Here is a 25,516-nt window from a genome sequence, read left to right as displayed (position 1 = left end):
ACATCCTAATCTCAATGAAGACCTTATCCAGTAACTTTTTGACCCCAAGGATATCTTGTTCAGAGCAAAAACTACCAATAATTTTTGACGATTGTTTAGTAATTATTTAATAAAAAGAGCTTCAGCTACTCGCAGCTGTTTAGGCTCTCCCCATCTTGTGAAGTGGCTTACATTTAGTGTGTTCTACTGATGAAACTATTTCCAGCTCACGAGGCCATGCCCTGCACACATCTCACTGGTTCCATGCTACGTACTTGTGCATCGCCATGGTTCAGATAAAATTCAAACCAAAAACAGAATCTGGGGGATAAATTCATGACCTGAGAAGTCTAAACAATTATCTTTGAAGCAATGGAGACTAGATAGTTACTTCTGAATATTTATAAACTAACTGAAAAAATCCAACATACAATTATGTTATTAGATATGACATAAATATGTATCATTGCAGTTCATACCCAAATACAGCTCTTTCTTGGATCACATGCACTTTGGGAAAATAATCTGACGCAGTGCCTTGCACCAGTAATTTAATTTAAATCTAAGCTATAAAGTAAGACCTATCATTAATAAAAACAACACTCCTGCTTCCACATGATTCACATTTACAACTGATAAAACCGTTAGCTATTCAAAGTTCATTAACCCAATTTTCTCTCTCTGCAATTATGCTATCATATTGTTAAAGGAAAGGGGAATAATCCTCGTTGAAGGCCTACTTTGTTACATGCATTGTAAGGTACTTTGCACACTGTATTTCATTTAGGTCTCATACAACTGTTTAAGGTGTATGAGACCTAAGGCTTTTTTATATACAAAAAGCACATCTCAAACTTCATCTCAAACTCATTGGCCCTTTCCTTCAATCCACCCAGCTATATTTCAGTGCAATTCCCAGATGTTCTAAGGCTGGAAAATAACACCATGGGAAATTTTTTTTTTAATAACAGATGTATAAACATGTATTTTGATCTCACCTTAATAAGAGCTCTCATATTTTAGTGTATGACCACACAAGTTAAACTTTTTTGCATATACACAATGGTACATCTATGACAATTAGAGATAAATGCCTAACCCCACTTCCTTTTGCAGCAGAGGGGTGATACAGATCTGTCAACAGCTATGAATGTTAAAATAATTGTAAAAGTCCTATTAAAAGGGCAAGAATTCAAGTGCTGAGAATCCAAACAGAATTCATGGATCCTACACACAGTCCAATGACCCCAGGGATGTTTCTAAAATTGTTGAACTCCTATGTTTACTGTTCTCTTTCCTTCATTATCATTTATAGAAAGTTACACCAAATGTCCTGCACTAAGCCAGAAAAGCTTTATCTGATGAAAGGGATCATTTGGAAAGCCAATGTATGATAAAGGATTAAAAAACAAAGACAGCTGGAAATAACCACCATAATGTTTTCAAGAACATTTATACATCTTTTTAATTAGATTAGCTTTACAAGCAACTTGAGAGCTCTTTCATAATGAAACACTGCTTTTCAAATTACATGACTTTATAGTCTATCTGTATATAAATCCTGAAAATCTTTGCCTACTATTTATTGATAAAGGTCTGTGTTTTACAGCTGGTTAATGTGTTGAATAAAAACAGCATTATGAAGCTTTATCTTTAACCAGGATTAAACACATATAGGCCACAAACAGTTTTAAATTTTGTTTGAAAGAGAGTCCTGCTTGGTGACAAGTTAATAGTCCCACTAACATGAAATGAATGGATATTAAAGAAATGGCCATCCTGATTTCTTGATCTTTTCACAATGATTTCCAAGAGAGTATATAAACTTTTCTAAAAAATATACAATTTAAGACCTGTCTGGCAAGCACAACCCACAGATAGTAGAATCTGATACTTTTTACAACTGTAGAGGTACACATTTGAATGACAACAGGGGCTCCCAAATTAAAAGGCTGTGGCTGTACATCTTGATAATCAAACAAACCTCCCATCAACATAAAACAATTTCTACTAACCCTAAAAAAGATAATGCTTTTGAGTTGTGGCCTAACGCCGCGCACTGTACTATAGACCAGATGGCAAAGACAACTTGCGCTCCCGGGTTGGGCTGGCAGAGGCACTTACTGTAGAGAAGTGATGTTATCATCTGGAAGGAAGGGGAAGAAGTAGAACAAAACTGAATATGGGCGAGGAAAAAACAACAAGAAACCCTCACTTTCTCCTGCAAATTCTCCTAAGTGAGGTCACTATACTGAACATTCAATCCCACCCTAAGTCCACACTGTTGGCTTCGCTACCCAATTTTTTTTTCATGTTTTACATGAATAGCAATGGCAATCTTTTAATAAAAATTACTGAGCTTCCCACAGAAAAGTTATCTAACTGAATACAAACTATACAGATGCTAAAAACAGTTGAAATATACAGAAAATTTCTGTATACTCACATTTTGGCAAAGAAGATCAAGGACAGAGATAGAAAACCTAAGCGGGCAAGGTCTTACACCCATAATTCATGCAAAATATGGATACCACCCTTTAGGTTTTGCTAAAAAGCCTAGGAAAGTGAAGTCTAAGCCATCCGTCCCAATGCATTCTTTAAATAACAAGTCTGGGAGGCCTTGTGTGATTTTCTAATATTCCTTCGTTGTTTAAAAAGTAAATAAAACCCATGAAACAAAATAAAATGATCGATTTTGCACCTGTTTTGTTTTTTCTAAGCTAAACATCTTTCAGTACAGGTAAGAAGGCTGGCATCACATCTGGGAAATGCCTTAACAGATATGTGAGGAGTTACTGCACATTAAGTCGGTAACAACACACGTCGGTTTCAATGTGTACATCATCTCCCCTTGATGCTCTTCAACAGAGACAAGGTTCTTGTCTGCAGATCAGATAGATCACAGCATTAGGAAAAAAACGTAACAGCAAATTTGGAAGTATGATCAATTTAAGGAGAAGCAAAAGGAAAAGACTTAGAAATGGGACATTATTGTCTACATCTACAGGATGCATATACCTGAAAGCTTATGAAAGCCCTTATCTTAGGAACCTGAAGCTGAGGATAATCTCAAGTTCACTTAGTGCCAGTCACTTTAGTTTTTAAAAAAATTTAACTTAAACCCCAGCCTAGGCAACATGGCAAAACCCCGTCTCTACTAAAAATACAAAAATTAGTCAGGCATGGTGGTGTGTGCCTGTAGTCCCAGCTAGTTGGGAGGCTGAGATGGGAGGATTGCTTGAACTTGGGAGGCGGAGGTTGCAGTGAGCCGAGAATGCACCACTGCACTCCAGCCTGGGTAACGGAGCAAGACAGTCTCAAAAAACAAACAAAGAAAAAAAAATTAAACTCTTCTTATTGTGTCTTTTTCCTCATAAAACATTAACTAAAAGTTATTGGTAGTAAATGGCAACTGTTTTACAATTAGGTTTCATTACTGACAATGTCAAAAAAAGCAGCAATCTTGAAGAGTTCAAATTAGTGTAAGATAGGAAGGACTACAAAACAATCTGATTTTTCAGTTGTAATTAAAGTGCTCCTTTTCTTATTCTAAGTAAAATAAAATTAATCATCAGTCACTGGCAACAATCATTATTAAGAGGTCTTTTAGGGGCAAAATTTAATAGTATGAAGAGGTTTACAAAAATAGATTGAAGTTATTTTGAGGAATAATACTGTAATTTTTTCTCAATTCAGTTTAGATAAATTGTACCTAATATAGAAAAATTATCCCAAATTCAAACTTGATATAAAAAAGGGAGAGATGAAATGAACTCAGCTAGATAACAGATCTGGCAAAATATAAGAATGAAAAAAATTCTACACAGGGCACTTATTTCATATCCAGACGTAAAAACCATTTTCAATTAGTAGCTTATCTTCTTCCTGTAAGCAATCACAGATTCGAAGTTGATCATGCAGTACAAAGTCACAGCAGTCAAAATCTTCTGTTTGATGCAACACAAAAAGTTGTTTCTGTTTCCTTATTAAAATGCGAACTGGTTGTCTATTTTTCTTTATCCCATTTATTCTTATTCACAAGTTAACAAATAGCGTCAACAATTATTGTAGGTGAAGTGGGGTATTGCTGGATCAAAGGCTCTAGAAGACGTCTTTACCGACTGAATCTGAAGGTTTATTGAGTTCAACCCTCACACCTTTTTCACCTGCAAGGCAAAAAAAAAAAAAAAAAAAAAAAAAATTCATTCATTCGCTAAGCACCAGAGAGCTTCTGCTACTGCATTCCACTGAATTCCTAATAGTATGCACAATATTTCAACTTTGCAAACATCATCTGAAAACTATCACATTTGTACTTTCAAAAACGTCCCTCAGCATTTTACTGTCATGAGGTTTCGAATAGTAAACCTTCAAGGATAAAACTATCCTCTACAGAGAGATAATGATTTTGTCTTTTTATTTTAAAAGCCATTTGAATTTCTTCAACAGAGTGTTCAGTGTCTCTGAAAGCACACTAATGAGCTTCTGCCACAAATAATGGCTTTAAAAATACACAGAAAATGCATGAATATTCCATTTTTATGTAAGGTTGACGTGCGATTACCAATAGCTCTGGAAGACATAGCTAATCAGTAATGTGAATACTCAGTGGATTTTTGGAGATAGAAAGTAGAGTTAAAGAAAAGAAGGTAGGTGGTCCATCAGATGGGAAACAGACCCTCTGCTCTTGAAGAGGCAGTCCATAAGTGGAAGAGAAGGGGAACTGGCATAATTGAAGGATCTTCAGGTTCCGTACAGGAGTGCTGACTGACCTATGTACACCATTAGCAGATAGGGAATCTACATGTCTGTGTCACTTACTGATTTTGGCATTTCAATTCATCTTCTTTGTATTAATTTTCTTCATGTCTACATTTAACATGGAAGACCTAGAGTACTGTTTTAGAGCACATACATTTGAAAAGGAAAGGGTATTAATTTAAGGAGTGAATGAGAGGAAACCAGATGGCCGTTACCTAGAGTTAAGTGGCCTTTAACTGAAAAGGATAATCACAGAAAACTCAGTTTGTATTTGAATAATTTACTCAGACTTCTTTGCCTCAAATTTTCCGCATCCTTTGACAATTTTTCTGGTTAAAGATAACAATGAAGATGACTTAAGTCTTCTTAAAAAACAAGGCAAATAAGAAATCTGATAAAAAACAAAAAGTAAGTATTCATGGTGTTAACAAAGACTATGCTTGAGTTTCCTGAAAGCATCACCTGATTGCAGGGTATTTCTGTACCAATATATCCTGGCCCCAAATGATGTTTACCTGTTAGATATTTTACTTTAGCTCGTGCTCTCTCATCTGCATCAAAATACCAAACAGTTATTGCGTACCTAAAAGAAAATTTAGAATAGGATAAGAATGATCACACTGCGGGGAAAAAGTGGTATTTTGCTGCAATGGTATATTAAAACTTGTAATGCCAAAATTATGCCTAAATTGGAATGATATAAAAGGATAAATTTAACAGCTTATTTATACAGTAACCTCGGTGCTAAAGAGTATAGCTGAGAACCAGGGGAGGCTAAAATTGATGCCTGAAGTTGATGAGTTTTTGTGACTTTCTTAACACTTATTTCAATTACGTATTTTTTGCCAGGGAACTGCAGATCCGAAAGAGACAACAGGCCAGGCACGATGGCTCACGCCTGTAATCCCAGCACTTTGGGAGGCTGAGGTGGGTGCATCACGAGGTCAGGACTTCAAGACCAACCTGGCCAATATAGTGAAACCCCATCTCTACTAAAAAAAAAAAAAAAAAAATCAGCCGTGCGTGGTGGCACATGCCTGTAACTCCAGCTACTCAGGAGGCTGAGGCAGGAGAATCGCTTGAACTTGGGAGGCGGAGGTTGCAGTGAGCCGAGATCATACCACTGCACTCCAGTCTAGGCGACAGTGTGAGCCTCCATCTTAAAAAAAAAAAAAGAGAGACAATGAAAGGGTAAAAGAATGGCTGTTACAGAAAAAGCACATTATCAATAGCATAAGTACTAAAAGAAAAGAAAAGAAACAGATAAAAGGACTCAAGGCATTGCAGGCTAACAGTTTCAACAGTCTCTGAGGACATCACTACATTATAGCAAAGAGTAATGATGGATGTTTACAATTACAACTTTGACAAAGTTAAATTACACTAAGAAGTTTTAAGGATTTTTATCAAAGCAATTATACTGTGTTTTGTGTTTAAACTTTGTCTAAACTTCATTTTTCTGAAAATCTGACTTACTTAGAATATTTCATTCCACCAATAAGTGAGGCATCTCTGGTTTATTAAATACTACAAAAGACATAGTTATACCTTCTGATACAAATAATGGGGAAAATGTACAAATGCTATAGAAAGTGAAAGTATGCTACAAATCACCAGTTCCTAGGCAGAATATAGCAATTAGTTCAAATATATTGTGGATTGTGGCCAGTGGTCACAGGGGAAAAAGCAACATTGATCAGATACAGAGCCAGTAAATATGACAGAATGAAAACTCATGTAACATATTTTGAAGTAAAGAGTCTGGGAGTTTGGACAACTGGGAGCCTGAGGTGTACAGACCCCACCGCTGGTGAATCACAGAGCTGAAATCTAAGGAGGCCTCCTGACTTCCAGACCAGACTCTGCTCTTTCCAGAGTGCCACAACCTTTCTTATCATGTAGCTTCTTCTACTTTCGGGTGGCCCTGGAAATCGGAAAAGGCTCAGATACATAATTTTATGTATCTTTTGCCCATGCCCTAAACTTTTAGTTACTTAGCAATCAGAATTCTACTATCTGGATCAACAACTTACCTTATGTCATTCTAACTTTCCAGCGTTATCATCCATTCTAGATAAGTTCAGAATAGGATTCTACTTCAAAAATCCTTTTCCTCACATGATTTTCTGTGCCTTAACTGGAACAACTACGCCTTTTCCCCCAGAACTTTACTAACACGACTGCACTCCTTGCCTCTCCTCACCTACGCCAGCTGAGCCTCTCCCTTCAAGGCGCACTTGCCCATCTCTCCAATGTAGCACCACCTTCATTCCTCTTAACTCCTGTAGCACCTAGGCTCCATGTCATCTGGCATTTATTTACTATAAATTTCCAAATGTCTGTTATTTATTTATCTAAAAAGGACACAACCAAACACTCAAGATTTCATAAAAAGGAAGGTCTATGAGGCAGTTTCTGGGTCAGAAAATCTTTACAGAAGCAGCAGGGGGCAGAGACGGCACTGGGATGCCACTGGGAAGAGACACTAAATTGAAAAGGGCACATTATGTGATGTGACAGTCTTTCTTTGGTTTCCATTCAGGATTTCTTACCATCTCTGGCTACAACGTGCTTAGCTTGCTACTCATTACGTGAATTAGGATGCAGGCAATACATCTTAGAATGCAGGAAGAAAAAAGGCACAGCTGATAATCAAGTCGTTCGAGTCGAACATCACTACTAACTCCAACTTTCCACCCAGCGCATCTAAGCCTGTGCCTCTTCTCGCCGCCCTAGCATCTCCTAAGCCAGATACAGCAAATGAATGCCAGGAGCTCACTATCAGAATGTTCCAAGACCTTTCCATAATAAAAAGTAAATATTTTAAAAACGGTACTATTTTTCTACAAATATTTACTTTCATGATAATGTCTACAATATCTTGTTTTGACAGCCAGAGCATTTTGAGTCAGGATAAATGTTTTTAAAAAAAAGCATTTAAAATAAAGCACTAAACATAATAGGCTGCACACACCCTGTAGAAAAAGTATAATGAAACAGATGCTCACTATTTGTAAAACTAATAGGATCATTTTTCTAACATTAACTGCCACACATGGTAACCTGTTCTCTACTTTTCTTTCTTCTGTTTTTCTCTTCACTTCTACTCTCTGGTTACCTCTGATTTTTCTACTATGTATCCATTTTCCTATGTTGTCCCTCTCTTTTGTCCCTCACCACCTTTTAAAAAACCCTTTTCCTTCTTGATCTTTCTCTCTCCCAAGTAAAATACTCTTACAAAAATCAAAGAATGGATAGTAGTTAAGAGATGCACAAAGCAAAGAGAGAGTGCTAGAAAGATGGGAGGGCCTGTGCTTCCCTTTCTTCAGAGTGGCTGTGCAGAGAAAGACACATTTAGTACTAACTGTTAATGAGTCTTATACAATTATTTGAATTCAGATGACTGTGCAACATAAATCTTATACAATTATTCACATTAAAATGACTGTGAAAAGTACCTGGCAGGAAAATACTCATTAGAAAGCTTTCAAGTTTACTCTACAGATTCCCTCCTGTCCTACCATACTCTAAACCAATTTTTTCTGAAAAGGAATACTACCTTGTAGCATATGCTGGTTGTACTTCATGAGGGTTGCGACGGTCAGACCAGAAAAACAGCAGTCTATCAAATTTGGGTTCAATGTCAGCAAACTGGGCTTTGCCTTCTGGAAAAATTCGAAGTATACCTCCACTTACCTAGGAAAAGAGACAAATCTATAAGTAGGAGTAACCAAAAATGCTACAAGATTAAATTTAGGGGGAAAAAAAGAGACAATTTCAATGTCTTAATTGGATTATTCACAAATACATCTCAATTAATAAAGTATGAAGATGAGCTGCAATTTTAAAAGTATATGCATTGATGCAAGGAAAAATTTAGTTCTTATTTCAGGGATATTTATTTATTTATTGAGATGGAGTCTCGCTGTCACCCGGGCTGGAGTGTAGTGGCACAATCTCAGCTCACTACAATCTCCGCCTCCTAGGTACGAGCAATTCTCCGGCCTCAGCCTCCTGAGTAGCTGGGATTACAGGCATGCGCCACCATGTCCGGCTACTTTTTGCATTTTTAGTAGAGATGGGTTTTCACCATGTTGGTCAGGCTGGACTCGAACTCCTGACCTCAGGTCATCTGCCCACCTCAGCCTCCCAAAGTGCTGGGATTACAGGTGTGAGCCACCGTGCCCAGCCATTTTAGGGATTTTTATAAATATCTGATGAAACACAAGAATGTTATCTGAATTTAAAAGTCTTAAAATGGTGCTTGAAAGTTTTTAAAACTACTAAACATTTATTTATGTATGCTAATGATTTGCTTAACCCACTCTTGAAATAGACTTCAAGAAATTTTGAAAAAATTATTATTAGAAATAGATTATGTCAAAGTTCACCATACTTTAAATTTCAATAAACAATAGGATAGTCACAAATACCTCTTATTTAAGTAATTCAGTATATCAGTAGAAAGTGTCATCATGGCCGGGCCCGGTGGCTCAAGCCTGTAATCCCAGCACTTTGGGAGGCCGAGACGGGCGGATCACGAGGTCAGGAGATCGAGACCATCCTGGCTAACACAGTGAAACCCCATCTCTACTAAAAATACAAAAACTAGCCGGGCGAAGTGGCGGGCGCCTGTAGTCCCAGCTACTCGGGAGGCTGAGGCAGGAGAATGGTGTAAACCCGGGAGGCGGAGCTTGCAGTGAGCTGAGATCCGGCCACTGCACTCCAGTCCCGGCGACAGAGCGAGACTCTGCCTCAAAAAAAAAAAAAAAAAAAAAAAAAGAAAGTGTCATCATTTACTATGACCATCACTATTGTCATCATCACCATCACCATCAGCATGTAGTCCATTAGAACCTGTGGCTCTCCCTTTCCAGATTGGGTTTGATGTACCACCTGCTTGTGAAACTTGATTCTATCCATAAAGGATTATTATTTACCTAAACACCAACTAGGCATCAAATCACACTGGGAACTGCGGTGGGCTCTGGGTGCAGAGTAGGGAATAATGCAGACAGACTTTGTCCCTGTGGTGTTTACGATCTGGGACTAGGCAAAACTCAACCAACCAAGTAGCTCCTTACTACGTAACTACACTCCTAAGCAGGTAGACTCTTAAAATTGAAAGAAACTCTAACATCTGGTCAGGAAAGCGTGGAATTGGAGCCTAAACCTAGAATCTATAGTTAAAGAAAAGGTTTATCAGGCTCACCATCAGGTAAGTTAAATTCCAGCTACTTTGATACCCCTGCCAACCTCCTTAGGTTCCAGTGTTGTTCCGAGTGATTCCCCAGGCTACTACGCAAATATCTGAAGAACCTCCAAACTGAGAACATGTTTTCTTTTTCTTTTTTTTTTTTTTTTGAGACAGAGTCTCGCTCTATCACCCGGGCTGGAGTGCAGTGGCCGGATCTCAGCTCACTGCAAGCTCCGCCTCCCGGGTTTACGCCATTCTCCTGCCTCAGCCTCCCGAGTAGCTGGGACTACAGGCGCCCACCACCTCGCCCGGCTGGTTTTTTGTATTTTTTAGTAGAGACGGGGTTTCATCGTGTTAGCCAGGATGGTCTCGATCTCCTGACCTCGTGATCCGCCCGTCTCGGCCTCCCAAAGTGCTGGGATTACAGGCTTGAGCCACCGCGCCCGGCCGAGAACATGTTTTCTTTCCTTTTTTCCTGCTCCCTTCCCTTTGACTCAAGTCACTGGGAGTACCACAGGTGACCTGCTGAAAATGTTTTAAGAGAAATGGCTACTTGGCACATCCACTCTTTCTCCTCTGAATTAGGTGGCCCTCTTGTGTGCGCTCATAGCAATCTGTCTTGACACTTTGCATAACTATCTGTAACTGTCAATCTTTCTGATCTGTATCCTCCAATAGATCCTAAGCTCTGCCAGGGCTAATTCCATTTCTGCTATATCCCTAGCATCCAGAACATCTGGCACACTACACAGTCAGTGCAATCTTGCAACGGAAAACTTCTATTCTACATATAAAAACACTAGGGATGTTTTTCTGCCTATGTCCTAATTTAAAACCTACATTTTTTTTTTATTTTTATTTTTTTTTGAGATGGAGTCTCGCTCTGCCGCCCAGGCTGGAGTGCAGTGGCCGGATCTCAGCTCACTGCAAGCTCTGCCTCCCGGGTTCACGCCATTCTCCTGCCTCAGCCTCCCAAGTAGCTGGGACTACAGGCGCCCGCCACCTCGACTGGCTAGTTTTTTTGTATTTTTTAGTAGAGACGGGGTTTCACCGTGTTAGCCAGGATGGTCTCGATCTCCTGACCTCGTGATCCGCCCGTCTCGGCCTCCCAAAGTGCTGGGATTACAGGCTTGAGCCACCGCGCCCGGCTAAAACCTACATATTAATGACCCTCAGTCTTACAGAAATTATAAGATCAGCCTAGAAAAAGCCTAACAAAATCTAGAAGTTAGAAGTTGATGAAACGCAGTTCTAGCTTTCTAGCTCTTCACAGAATCTGAAAAAAAGTCAATTTTTAAATTTTAACTAAAGTTACACCAATCTGTTTTGCGCCTTGGGCTCAAATTCAATTACAAAATTTATTTCTCTACTTCAAACTTTGAAAGCTGTAACAGAAAAACTATGCTTGTTGACATAATGCCTCAATATATACTTAGCAGAAAGTTTAGCTCCATTCTGAACCTGGACTAGGGCAGAGAAAACTCTTTAAATCAGTGTGTGTTTTAGAAAGATTACTGGAGCACTGTGAACATATTCTAAACTGAAAACACTTTTTAGGGTAGGATTAGGGTTTTGCACATTTAAGACTCAGGCAGTTTCCATGTGTGTGTTTTGGGGGATGCAGAGAAAGAGGTGTTTTAAAGGTTATTTGACCTTTACACCTGGCTACACAGGTATGTTCAGTTTGTGAAAATCCACTGAACTATACAGAAGCCACTTTTCTATTTGAATGTTTTATTTAAGATTTTAAAAAATCAACCAAAAAATTAGTCTGTACAGTCTTTACTGTAGTAATACATGACATATTTTAAAAAATCATTTAAATTTAATGAGACTCACGCTAATATTAAGAAAATATATATTTAAAACAAGAGAGATTAAATATACTGTACATTCTAACTGGTTTTACAGGGCTTGTCAGTACGGATAAAATTCCGGTTTTTTAATAATCAGGGAAAGACTGAATACTGCCTCCAATATTCAGTTAAACAACTCAATGCCATATAATATTTTTACAAAAATGCAAAGAATAACATAGCAAATAATCCTTATTTCCTTAACAATTATCTATAGATAATCTCCCCCAAAGCCATTATAAAACAACTGTTCTCACAAGTGTTTTTCTAAAAACTATTAAAAGGAAAATATTTTAATAAAGGGCACCTTTCTAAAAAAGTTAGATTTTAGATAAATGCTCTAACATCTGAAAATAAATGAATCCACTTTTAAAGATATATCAGTACTTTTTTATATGGTTTTATTGAGTTATAACTGATATACAAAAATGCATATCTTTAACATTTACGATTTGATGAGTTTGGATGTATATGCACACCCCCGTGACACACCACAAACAAGATAATAAACATATCCATCATCTCTCAAAGTTCCGTTTCCCTTCCCTTAACCTCGTGTGTGTGTGTGTGTGGGTGTGTTTAGAACACTGAACATAGAATCTACTCTCTTAAATGTTTAAGTGCACAACACTACATTGTTAACTACAGGTATTATGTTGTGTAACTTAGACTAGTATTTGTTTCATTTTACAAAAATCCACTCCTAATACCTGAGACTGAAACAAACTTAAGAGGAAAATTTTTAACTGTGTCTGTGCCAGTTTCACCTATCAGAAGTATGAACGTAATGCTTTTGTAAGAAAAAAATAAATGCTCAATTAAGTTGCATACCTTGGCATCCCAGTCTTTATTAAGATAATATATACATGTCACACATCTTCCATCTCCATTTGGATTATCAACATGACGTACATAACCCGTTCCATTGCCCGGATAACAAGCAACCATGGCCTGTAATAATAATAATGATGATGATTATTGAAGTCCATGTATAAATAAAAAGAGAACAGCTAATAAATCAGATCTTTGATTTTTGGCTACTGATTTACATTTAGATTCTTCTAATAAAAATAATATTTTGTAGATAAGAAAGATAAGGCTATTCTACATTAATATTTATAGCGAACACAGGATACGCTGATGAACAATTCAAGGACTGGTGAATTCTGCTTCACAGTGATAACTCCAAAGATCAGAAAATTTTCATGGTCCTACTTTCACAGTCTTTTTATAAAGATAATCAAGATCAAGTGAGTTTTTGTCCTGCTCCATGGGAGATTTCTCTCTTCCTTGAGCTCACCTCAGAACACCTACTTTACCATCTGATAGGTGAACCAACCCAGTCAAACACCCCATCTGACACTGTCTCTGAATGGTACCAATGTTGTTTTTTTTTTTTTTTGAGACAGGGGTTGGCTCTGTTGCTGAGGTTGGAGTGCAATGGTGCAATCATGGCTCACTGCAGCCTCAACCTCCTGGGCTCAGGTGATTCTCCCACCTCAGCCTCCTAAGTAGCTAGGACTATAAGCACATGTCACCAGGCTGGTTAATTTTTGTATTTTTTTGTAGAGATAGGGTCTTACTATGTTGTGATAGGGATCATTTAGAAGGTCAACTCAACTCCAAACATGAACTCATTTAATGTCAGTGATTTTTTTTTTTAAAAAAGAGACTAGGCCGGGCGCGGTGGCTCAAGCTTGTAATCCCCAGCACTTTGGGAGGCCGAGGCGGGCGGATCATGAAGTCAGGAGATCGAAACCATCCTGGCTAACACTGTGAAACCCCGTCTCTACTAAAAAATACAAAAAACTAGCCAGTCGAGGTGGCGGGCGCCTGTAGTCCCAGCTACTCGGAGGCTGAGGCAGGAGAATGGCGGTAAACCCGGGAGGCGGAGCTTGCAGTGAGCTGAGATCCGGCCACTGCACTCCAGCCCGGGCGACAGAGCGAGACTCCGTCTCAAAAAAAAAAAAAAAAAAAAAGAGACTAAACAAATTAGCTTATGTGAGTTTACCCTCTTTCAATCAGAAAGAAAATTATTTGCTCAGATTATAACAAGATATGGTTCAGAAGATTGCTGGATGTTAAGCATAAAGGTAGAAAAGAGGCCCAAAATAAAAAGCACAAAATAACTTCTATATTCTAGATGTACATGATAATCAACTGAAATTGGTAAAGGAATTTTTTAAAAGTTCTCAGGAATTATGAAGAAAACAGACAAAGACATTCAAGGTTATGAACTATTCTTGTTTTTGTTTGTTTTTTTTTTTACAGAGTCTTGTTCTGTTGCCCAGGCTGGAGTGCAGTGGCACGATCTCAGCTCAATGCCTCCGCCTCCCAGGTTCAAGCAATTCTCCTGCCTCGGCCTCCTGAGTAGCTGGGATTACAGGTGCATGCTGCCATGCCCGGCTAATTTTTGCATTTTTAGTAGATACGGGGATTCATCATGCTGGCCAGGCTGGTCTTGAACTCCTGACCTCAAGTGATCCTCCCGCCTCAGCCTCCCAAAGTACTGGAATCACAGGCATGAGCCACCACGCCCCCTGGTTTGTTATGAGCTATTCTTGAAGTCCTTTATTTCTTCATATATTAAAGTCAATGAATTAGCATAAAGTTATCAAACAGTAACCAAATTGTTCTACTATATTAAAGAAAAATGCTAATTTTTAAAATTCACTTCCCATCCCTAAGAAACCGAGAGGCATCTTAAACCTAAATCCTTATTTTAAAATCCTGTTTTCCCAGACACTCTGAATTCACTGCTCTTTATGAGAAGCAGAATTTTTGGAGAACATTATATATGTCTCTGTTTTTCCTGACTCCAGACAGACTTAAGTTCCTTCTTTCAGCACTGGAGGTTGGTAACAAACAGGAGGGTGTGGCATGGACTTAGTGGGTTTAAGTGATCAATAAATGATGAGCCCAAATGATTTTCCTGTCACTAGCTACCAAGGAAAGAAGTTTACCTTGAATAGTAACTGTAAGGAAGTACTAATTTAACAACGCAATTACTCCATTTGTGGTTAACTGAGGTAATCATGATGAATTACACAATATATTGTTATTAATGGGAAAGTAGGGGGAAACCTGAACTCTACATCTCAAAAAAGTTAATTTGGGCCTTTCCAACTATCTGGTAACTTCAGCATCTCTTGTGCAAAGAAGGACGGGGAAAATATTTGTCATTCACTCACTCCATCGCATCCCATATATCCATTTAACAAATACCTCTTGAGCATCTACTATGTATATGAAAGGCACAGGGGCTAAAATGATGAACAAAAGAGGTACTAAGGTCCCTTGCACTCATTGACAGTAGTCCCTCCTTAAAAGAAGTTTTGCTTTCTGTGATTTCAGTTACCTTTGGTCAACTTAGTCCAAAAAAATTAAATGGAAAATTCCAGAAATAAACAGTTCATAAATTGCACACCGTTCTGAGGAGTGCACTGAAATACCTTGTAATCCTGCCCTGTTTTGCCTGGGATGAATCATCCCTTTGTCCAGCATATCCACACTGTAGATGCTATCCGCCCATTAGTCATTTAGTAGTCTTCTAGGTTATCAGAGCAATCGTCATGGTACTTGTGTTCAAGAAAACCTTATTTAATAACAGCTCCAAAGTGCAAGAGTAGCAATGTTGGCATACTATTATAATTGTTCTATTTTACTGTTGTTGTTAATCTCTTACTTTATAAATTAAGTTTTATTATAGGTATGTATGTACAGGAAAAAACATAGTATATATAGGATTTGGTACTATCCACAGTTTCAGGCATCCACTTTGATCTCGGAAGGTATTGCCCTCAGATAAGAGGGGACTATTGTACTATGAAATCTGGTCTAATGGCATAATTAGCCAATAAACAGATATATAATATAATGTTAGGTAGTGAAAAGTTGTATTTTCTTAAGATATGAAAAAAATTAAGTATATAGAGAACGATGACATGATATTCTTGAACAGTGGTTGACATTTGGGCTTACTTAAATGAAGAGAGCGGCAAGTTGGGCAAATCTCTGAAGGGAGAGCAATGCGGCAAAGGGAAAATGAGTGCTCAAAGGCTGAACAAGGCAGGAAAGAACAGCAGGCCAGTGTGGCAGGAACACAGCGAAAACGGGCCAATGTGATCAGAGAAGAACCAGGTAACCCAGAGCTGCAGGGCCTGGTAAGCCAAAGGAAGGTCTTTGGATATTGTGCTAAGAACGGACAGGAAGCCAATAGAGAATGTATCTGACTAATGTTTTAAGAATATCAGTTTCAAGTTTGTATGAATAAAAACAACCACAACAACCTCAATATCGCTTACCACCTAACATGTATTGGACATTTGCTGTTTGCCATGTCCTAAGTAATTTGTGCATAATAAGTTGTTTGACACAACCATGTGAGGTAAACAGTATTATTGTTCTCATCCTCACTCCTCTAAACTGAGGTTTAGAAAGGCTAACTACTATTCGCAAAGTCACATGACAGGGAATCTGGTTCCAGAACCCACGGAATTAACCACTGTACTAGACTGCAGGAAGGAAAGAGTGAAAAGAGAAGACTAAGTTAGCTATTACAATTTTCAGGCAAGAAACCAAAGAGGCTGAGCCCAGAGTAGCAAAGTGGGGTGTATTCTGAAGGCAGAAAACCAACATGATTTGCTAGTGGGTGGAGAGTAAGAAGAGTCAAGAAAGACTTTGGGGTTTTCAGCCTAGGTAAGTAAATGAATGGAGTCACTGTACATGAAAATGGAAACACTAGGTGAAAGAGCGTTTTAATAACAAGCATTGGGCAGGAGGGGAGTTGATCAGTAACTGTCAAAATGAGTCAGACATCCCAGAATAGAACAAAACTGAGGGCACCAGGATTATCCCCCAACATGGGATCTGTTTGTATTAGTCACTTCTAAACTGCTTTCCTTAAAGCCCTGGAGCCCTAGGGAGGTATCTAGGGGTGGGGACTAATGGGGAATGAAGGGATATGAGAAGAGGCCAAACAAGCAGGTTTTACTCCAACCTTCAACTAGAGGCAGTGCTTAGCTGTTTCCTATATAGTATTTGAATTCCAAGTGAGGATTCTTTGAAAAAATAAAAGGCACAATAAAGAAAAGTTTTAAATGTCATGTTTTGAAGAAAAGTTTTAATAAATTTAATTTAATTGTGTTAAGTTCTACAATCCTCAGTATTGCTCAATTATCACCATCTAAATGTATTATTTAAAAGTGGCCATTACCACTTTAGTCTTATCTGGCATTCCCTAGGTCCCTTGTGCTCTGCTCTGGTGACACGAATACTGAAAAATGAGGAGAAAGGAAGAAGGGAGAGGAGATGAGTGCTCCACAGGGCCTGCAAGGATCTGCCAACTCAATTAACTTGCCAATACCAGCCCCAGGAAAGGCAGTTCACAATTATAATTGTAAAAAGGATAACACGAAAAACACCAACGTAACCCTATGAACAAGAAAGCCTGAAAAAGAAACAATGCAATCCACCACTATATAATTCTGAGGTAAATTGCTAATTTGCCACCTTATAGAGACACCAACTTTAAATGTTTCAATTTCCCATTGAGAAAAACCTATTTATACATAAACAAAATAAAACAATACTGTTTTTTTCTTTTCTGATAGGAACATATATATGATTAAAGATGTTCTTTTTTATGTTTTCAGAGACAAGGTCTCACTATGTTGCCCAGGCTGGTCTTCAACTCCTGGGCTCAAACAATCTGTCTGCCTTGGCCTCCCAAAGTGCTAGGACTACAGGTGTGAGCCACTGTGCCTGGCTGATTGAGAATGTTCTTAAGATAAGAAACAGCATAAATTTGTTTTTCACTCTGAGAATAAAAGGAAGAGGTCTGCAATGCCTCTGAGGAATCTAGAGACATTTCTAGCATTAGAAGGCTTCAATATGAAGCTGAACCAGGAAACTTATTTTTCTTTTTTGAGCTGAATTATTCTAAAACAGAGATACAAAGCTTAGAGAACTAAACTTTGATGGGTTATAGAACTACTATTTTTACCCTGAATGAAGGGAAAAGGTTTACTATCAGAAAAGTTATCCTATTAAACTATATTATTAAAGCACTATGCTTTGACATAGCACTATGCCTTATGTAGAGGTTGATAGCTAACATTTATTTACTCATCACTTATAGCCCAGGCAGGGATTACCTCGGCCCTTCTTTACAGCAAACCTTAGGTAGGCACAATTTCTCTCCCATTTTAGAGACCAGAAAACTACACTACAGTGAAAAGAAAAAAATTGCCAAAGGTCAGAGACTCTAAATGGCAGAGACAGGATATGAACTGAGGCAGTCTAGAGAGAAAAACAACTTCCTTCTGTACTGTTCAATTCCTTGCTCCAGTAAGGCATGTGTATAGTCTGCTGAAGAGTTCAGAAGAATTGGTAATCCAGACTCCTAAGTGGCCCAGCACCTGCTGCAGTGGCATATGCTCTGGCCTAATGCCCAATTCTCCCATGTCAGGATGTACAGTAAGTCCTCACTTAACAGCCTCGATAGGTTCTTGGAAACTTGAGGTGAAACAATGTATAATGAAACCAAGTTAAGTTGCTATAGCATGTTTGTGGTCACAAAACACTGGCAAACTTCTAAATAAAGACCAAAACACTTCTAATGGTAAACCCTGAAATAAATGTGAGCTACAAATACATTTCAGAAAGATTAATAAAAACAAGGCAATTATTTATGCCATTAGTCCAGTTTTAGGGTTGCAGGTGACTGGGGCCTATCCTGGGAGCTCAAAGCATGAAATGGGAACCAGCCTTGGGCAGGACACCATTCTACTGCAAGGTGCACTCACATACACACCCTTATTCACTCACACTAAGGTAACAGATACGCCAGTCCACATCCCAAAGATGCACACACTGGGATGTGAGAGGGAACTGGAGCGCCTGAAAAAAACTCTCGCAGACATGGGGAGAACCTGCAAGCTCCACACAGACAGTGGCCTCAGCCAGGAATTGACTCTTTTTCCCTCATCAACATTATAACAAAATGACACTGAATAAAATAGTTATTCAAGAACCTGCTGTACTGCACATGTTATTTTTCAGTTTTACAGTTAGACCTTTTTAAGTCTCTTCCCTACCCACTCCCAAAGCACACATACACATCACTATCACCACCTTGGGGGTCTACAAAAATCTAGTTCAAATACGGAAGAAAATAGGTCATGCTGGAAGGCCATGCAGGTGGGGATGTTCAAAGGGCAGTTGGAAGCGTGAGTGTGGAACTCCAAAGAAAAAGTCAAGACTGGAAATGTAAACTTAGGAGCCATCTTCACATGGGATAGTTGAAGCCGTGTGCCTGCCAGAGATTGCCAAGGAAAGGAGTATAGAGAGAAGAGCATTTAGAATAAGAACTCCTTAAGCCTTCCTGCTTTCTTGATCACAGTAAACAACTCAGTGGTCAAAAGCTGACTTACTGTAAATGATTTCTGACTAATTTTTTGACTAATTCATTTCTAAGTGAAAATGATAAGTATATATATTTTTTAAAAAACATATAAGGGCATACAGGTTGTTTCTTAAAAATTAAAACATGCTATTATAATAAATAATATTGTGATCAACAATAGTTTCGGAGCTTAATCTTTATAAATGCTTGATATCTTCCTAAAATTAAATTACTATAAGTGAAATTATTAGGCCTTAAAGCTTTTTGATTGCTGAAATGTTCTCCAGAATGATTGCATGAGCTTATATTCCTACTGGCTTTGTATGAGTACACACATCTTTTTAACCATGTGCCAACCTGGCGTAGTAAGTTTTAATCTTTGAAAATAACTCAATTTGATAGGTAACATTTATCTTACTAATGTTTTAATTACATCTTATATTTTTAAGTCAGCATTTTGCATATTTTTATTGGTCATTTAAGTTCTTCAACTGCCTGCTCATATCCTTTATCCACTTTTCTACTGGGTTAATCTTTTCCCTACTATTTATTACTATTATTTTAGAGACAGGGTCTCACTCTGTCACCCAGGCTGCAGTGCAGTGGCGTGATCATGGTTCACTGTAACTTTGAACACCTGGGTTCAAGCAATCCTCCCAAGTAGCTGGGACTACAGGTACATGCTACCACACCTGGCTAATTTTTTAAAGTTTTCTAGAGATGGGCTCTCACTATGCTGTTCACGCTGGTCTTGAACTTCTGGTCTCAAGTAATCCTCCCACTATGGCCTCACAAAGTACTGGGATTACAGGTGTGAGCCACCACACCTGGCCCCCTACTGGTTTTCAAGAGCTCTTTGGTTGTTAACCGCTGTCATATGACACAACAACAATTTCAACCTTTTTACTCTGCTTGTGTAGAAGAGTATGTTAATACAAAGTTTTTATTATCTGTACAGGAAGGCAGAATATAATTACATTAATTATCAATGTAAAGTTTTTAAAAGTCCACGATTCTTCCCATGTTCATAGAAGTATGAAAAATGCAGAAAAAAATGAAAGATTATTGAAGAAGAAATAGCATTGATCCAAATCACTCTCCAAATGGCCCAAGAATTATGAATTGTTTAATAATCTAACACCAAACTACTTTCTTTATTGGGCTCTCATTCCAGCCTATGATAAAAAAAAAAAATGTAAATACACACTTAAAAATCAACTGAAAAGTGATGCTCCCGACAGTATAATCTAGGGATATATCATGATGCCTTAGTACTCTCTGAGCTTTCATTTCCCTTTTAGTGAAGAATTGATAAAGTTATACTTTACAAATAAGGAATCCATCTGGTGAAATACATTATATTTTGAGCTGTCTAGCTCTGCTGTCAGAACAGAGGTCTACAATTTGTTAACCTCAGCTATAATCTCACCAGCACCGCACAACTCTTCCCTAGGTTCCCAAGCAGGGCTCTGTATTTATACTACACACACCACCCCCACTGCAAACTTCATGAGGAAGACAAAGCAACCTCTCTCCACAAGGAGACTGGGGAGCCACAGCAGGTGTCAGCTTGATCCCCACCCAGGGAATTACACCACCTCATTCCAGCCCATGCAAGGAAGTATCACTGTTGAGACAGATGTTCTGACAGCTATGGCAAACTTGTTATATTATTAATATAATTCCTTGGGAGAGTCTGCAATTTAGCATTAAAAACAGAAATACAAACAGAACAAAACACTTAGCTGCTTGACATTACAAACATACATTCTGGCACTTCTTGAGGCTCACTGAACACTAGGCATGAGGATATAGAGATTAAAAGTTAAACATCTGTTTCAATTCCAGGGTCAAGAAGAGTTATGATTTAAATTCCTTAAGTTATTTTGGCACAGTGTAATTATTATTTGTTTTAATGGACTAGAGGACATGAGTGAGAGGTTCCTGACATTCATCCTGGAGCACTTAGTTAACATGCAAGCCCAAGACTAGATATAAATAATCATTAGTAAATGAGGAAAGCTTGTAATCAAAAACTTACTCCAGTGAGACAACTCAAGAAGCCTTATCTCACCTCAAAGCCAGAGAATTTAGTAATTAACACAGTGGATATTGGAAATTACCACAGTATTAGAAAAGAATGGTGCTCAAGAAAGGTGTTATGGCTACACACACTGTATAGGGACCACCACTCTTACATGAACATACACATGAATCTAGTGAATCTAATAGCTTACTCTTAGGGACTGTACCCTGACTCTTATGACTCCTGCTGGTTCTGTTACTTCCCCATAAAGGAATTCTGTTATCTGATTCCAGTTAGGTTCAGCTGAATCCTAAAAGCACACTAGCATTTTTGCCTTAAATAAACCTTTCATAAAAGGTGCTTGGCAGGCCAGGCACAGTGGCTCATGCCTGTAATCCCAGCACTTTGGGAGGCCGAGGCAGATGGATCATCTGAGGTCAGAAGTTTGAAACCAGCCTGGCCAACATGATGAAACCCCATTTTTACTAAAAATGCAAAAATCACCCGGATGTGGTGGCACATGCCTGTAATCCCAGCTACTGGGGAGGCTAAGGCAAGAGAATCGCTTGAACCTGGGAGGCAGAGGGTGCAGTGAGCCGACACTGCACCACTGCATTCCAGCCTGGGCAACAGAGTGAGACTCCGTCTCAAAAAAAAAAAAAAAAAAAAGGTGCTTGTCAGATGTTCTAAAAGGAAAGAGAGTAGGAATTTCATCCACCTAATAAAACAGTATTTTTGTGCTTGATGGCTAATAAATTTTTTTTATGTGTGGCAAAACTCAGTGTGAGTTTTGCTTTCACAGTAACATGCCATTTAGAAGCTCGGTTCTGGAGGAAGAGATCTGTAACACTCATTTAACTGTAGCCTCCAAACGACAGCACCTCTCAATAAAAACCTAATACCCGTAAACCACTACTGGCTCAGGTCAGGTCACAACAGGCAAACAGTTATGAAAAGGCACACAGTACAATGTAATAAACACCAGAACACAGTCTGACTTACACAAGTACCCAGACAGCAAAGACATAATTAACTTTGTCATGGGGATGGGGTATCAGAAAAGACTTCATAGAGAAAGTGACAAATGTGCAGAATTTTGAAAGAAAAATAGAAGTTTCCCAGAGTAGAAGATTCTGTTCTGTAGAGGGAAAAGAATATTTGCGAAAACAGAATCAATATGGCACTCTGAGAGAAATGCAAATAGAAAAACTGTTAGAAGATGAAGTGCAGTGTGGAGCATTAGGGATGGGGCAGGAGAGACAGGCAGGGGCAGCTCAAAAAGGCTCTCAGTGACTCACTGAGGAACTTTACCTTCTAGACCAGTGTTGGCCAACTGTGTTCGGTAAGAATCACTTGGGTTACTTCCTAAACTATAATGATTCTTATCCCCTCCGCTTGAAATTATGACTTATCAGGTATAGTACGAGGCCTGAGATCCTGTACTTTTTCTTCTTGACAATTACTCCTTCATAAGAGATCTTGTACTTTAAACAAGCACAGCATTCTAATTGGCAAAAGGCCAAAAATAGTTTTGAATAATAAAATCATCATTTTTCCATTTTACAAACATCACTCAATCCACTTGTAGAGAGGATGGCCCGGATGACATGGAATAAAAGGTTATAGACACACTGCTGATGGATGAGAGCCAGAATAAAGGGGAGTGAGAATGGAGAGGACAGGGCAGCTTAGAGCAACACTACGAGTGTGAAACAGAAAGGATGTGGTGCTGGCGAGAGAGAAAGAGCTTATTTAAAAAATATTTTAAAAAATTAAACCCTAAAAATATACACTATGTATTCATTCAACAAATATTTTCTGAGCACCTACTATATGTCAGGCACTGTTCTAGATCTTGGGGATACAATACTTAATAGAAAAGACACAAAGTTACTGCCTTAAGGGAACATTTATTCTAGCAGGAAAAGAAAGAGAAAAAAATTAAGTCAATATATAGCATAACATATGGTAGAAGCATTACGAAGAAAAAAAAAATGGAATAGGGAATACAATGCTAGAATGTAATTATTTATAGGGTGGTTGGTCAGGTACGCCGAGACTGAGAAGTTGACACTTAAGAAGAAATGAATGTTCCAGGCCAAAGGAATAACCGGTACAAAGAATCAGGTGGCAATGGGCCTGGCATATCTGAGGAAAAAGAGGGTCAGTGTGACTGGAGAGGAGGCAGCAAAGCAGACAACAGTGGAAGATGAAGTCAGACAGGTAAGGGGTTGGGGACACAAACCATGGAGGGCTTTGGAGGACACTATAAAGATTAAGTCACCCTTCAGAAGGCACTGTGTAGTCTGGTTGCCATATAGAGCAGGAGCTGGCAAACTACGGCCCACTGCCTGTTTTTATAAGTAAAGCTGTACTGGAATGCAGTTACACTAATTCAGTTACATATTCTCTATGGCTGCTTTTGTGCTCCGGTCTAGCAGCTATGACAGTGACCACGCAGTCCACAAAACCTAAATTTTTTACCATCTGGCCCTTGACATAAAAAGCCTGCCAAGTCCTCATGTGCAAAATAGACTGAAGGCTGGCAAGAGTGGAAGGCAGAAGAGTAGTTAGAAGGCTACCGCATAAATCCGGTGTGGTACAATGATCACTTGGATCACAGTGGTAGCAATGGAGGTGGTTAAGAAGTGGTGGGATGCTCATACTATTTTAAAGGCAGAATAAAGCGAGATGTCTGAAGACTGGTATGAGGTATAAAAGAAGATGACTCTAAGGTTTTGGTTCGAGCAATAGGGAAAATGTAATTACCATAAACAGATGAAGACAGCATATGGTGCAGCCTGAGACTGGAGAATGGGAGAGATCAGGAGTTCAATTTTGAACACGTTCAGTTAGGGTATGTGTACGGCATAGCGCTAGGAAGTGTGAGTAGAACACAGAGGAAAACTGATCATTCCAACACAGATGACAATTAAAATGACCAGTCCATGCACTGACTATTTCACTGGGGAGAAGGTTGGGATCAGGAAAGGCTATCTGAAAAATGAGTTTTGAAAGAATATGAATTAGCCAGGTAAGGAAGGAGAGGGGGAATATTCCAGGAAGAGAAAAGATCATGGTGTGTGTGTAGACACATGCTGTGTAAACTGCAAACAAGGGTGAACCTGATGTGTGAGGCAAGGAATGTGACAGGTAAGGCTGGACATAGCTCTGGCCCCTTCCCAAAAGCTTAGTAAGCACGCACCAATAATGAACCTGGATTTTAGTGGGTACCAGGGAGCCACTGAAGAGTTTTAAACAGTGACACATTCAGATCTAGAGGTTTTCATTCACTTCAGTAGGTGATTGAGTGGCTCCATTTTTGTAGCACAGCTATAAAGCAGTAAGTTGGTAAGACTGGCCAGAAAACATGTAAATCAGGCTCTTAAGAATTCAATAGCTACAATAAACAGGAGCTGGTTTTTTTCTTTTTCTATTTTTGTTTTCCTGAGACACAGTCTTGCTCTGTTGCTGGAGTGCAGTGGCGTGATCATGGCTCAATGCAGCCTCAGCCTCCCGGGCTCCTGCCTCAGCCTCCTGAGTAGACTAGCTAATTTTTCAATTTTTTATAGAGACAGGGTCTTACTATGTTGCCCAGCTGGTCTCGGACTTCTGGACTCAAGTGATCTGCCTGCCTTGGCCTCCCAAAGTGCTGGAATTACAGGCATGAACCACCATGCCCAGCTGGTTTTTTTCAATAACAGTGTAACTCCCTTTGTAGGCAGATAACCAAACACTTCTGAGAATTATTTTGTGGCATGATGGACAAAGATTCAAGTCACAACTGTCATAAGAGTACAAGTTCTATTTGTGTAGAACTCTAGTTCACAGCCTTTACAAAGTTATCTCAATTCTGCAACAACTCCATGAGGTATTCAGAGAAATGATTATCTCCATTTTACAAATAATTCTATCTTGTCTTGTTTTAAGAGCTGAAGTGTTTCATCTTTGCATCCATACCACTGCAGGAGAGTGTCGTTCTGTCGCCCAGGCTGAAGTGCAATGGCGTGATCTCGGCTCACTGCAACCTCCACCTCCTGGGTTCCACTGATTCTCCTGTCTCAGTCTCCCAAGCAGCTGGGACTACAGGCACCCGTCACCACGCCCAGCTAATTTTTATATTTTTAATAGGGATGGGGTTTTACCATGTTGGCCAGACTGGTCTCGAACTCCTAACCTCAGGTGACCTGCCTGCCTCAGCCTCCCAAAATGCTGGGATTACAGGCATGAGCCACCGCACCCGGCCTACCTAGTCTATATTTTTATCAATGATTTTGAGTCACACAAATAAA

At 38.9% G+C, this 25,516-nt stretch overlaps 1 protein-coding gene across 3 annotated transcripts in view; it reads right to left on the bottom strand.

Moving 5' to 3' along the window:
* Window positions 1-1,413: 1,413 nt before the first annotated feature.
* The window catches only part of EGLN1 (egl-9 family hypoxia inducible factor 1), a 64,011-nt gene continuing 39,908 nt past the window's right edge, over window positions 1,414-25,516 (bottom strand). Inside the window, exons 2-5 of one of the 3 annotated variants that reach the window (XM_033198195.1) lie at window positions 12,625-12,744; window positions 8,300-8,436; window positions 5,256-5,323; window positions 1,414-4,145 (exon numbers count right to left, since the gene is read on the bottom strand). In XM_033198195.1, coding sequence (XP_033054086.1) covers window positions 4,081-4,145; window positions 5,256-5,323; window positions 8,300-8,436; window positions 12,625-12,744 — 390 coding nt within the window. In that variant the 3' untranslated portion in view covers window positions 1,414-4,080. The remainder of the gene's footprint in view (window positions 4,146-5,255; window positions 5,324-8,299; window positions 8,437-12,624; window positions 12,745-25,516) is intronic. The other 2 variants (XM_033198196.1, XM_033198197.1) reach the window with 2 other exon arrangements.

Source organism: Trachypithecus francoisi, unplaced genomic scaffold (assembly GCF_009764315.1).
Source record: "Trachypithecus francoisi isolate TF-2019V2 unplaced genomic scaffold, Tfra_2.0 Lachesis_group5, whole genome shotgun sequence".
Lineage (NCBI taxonomy): Eukaryota > Metazoa > Chordata > Mammalia > Primates > Cercopithecidae > Trachypithecus > Trachypithecus francoisi.
The sequence above is the reverse complement of the archived record's forward strand: the minus strand, read 5'-3'. Positions and strand labels throughout refer to the sequence as shown.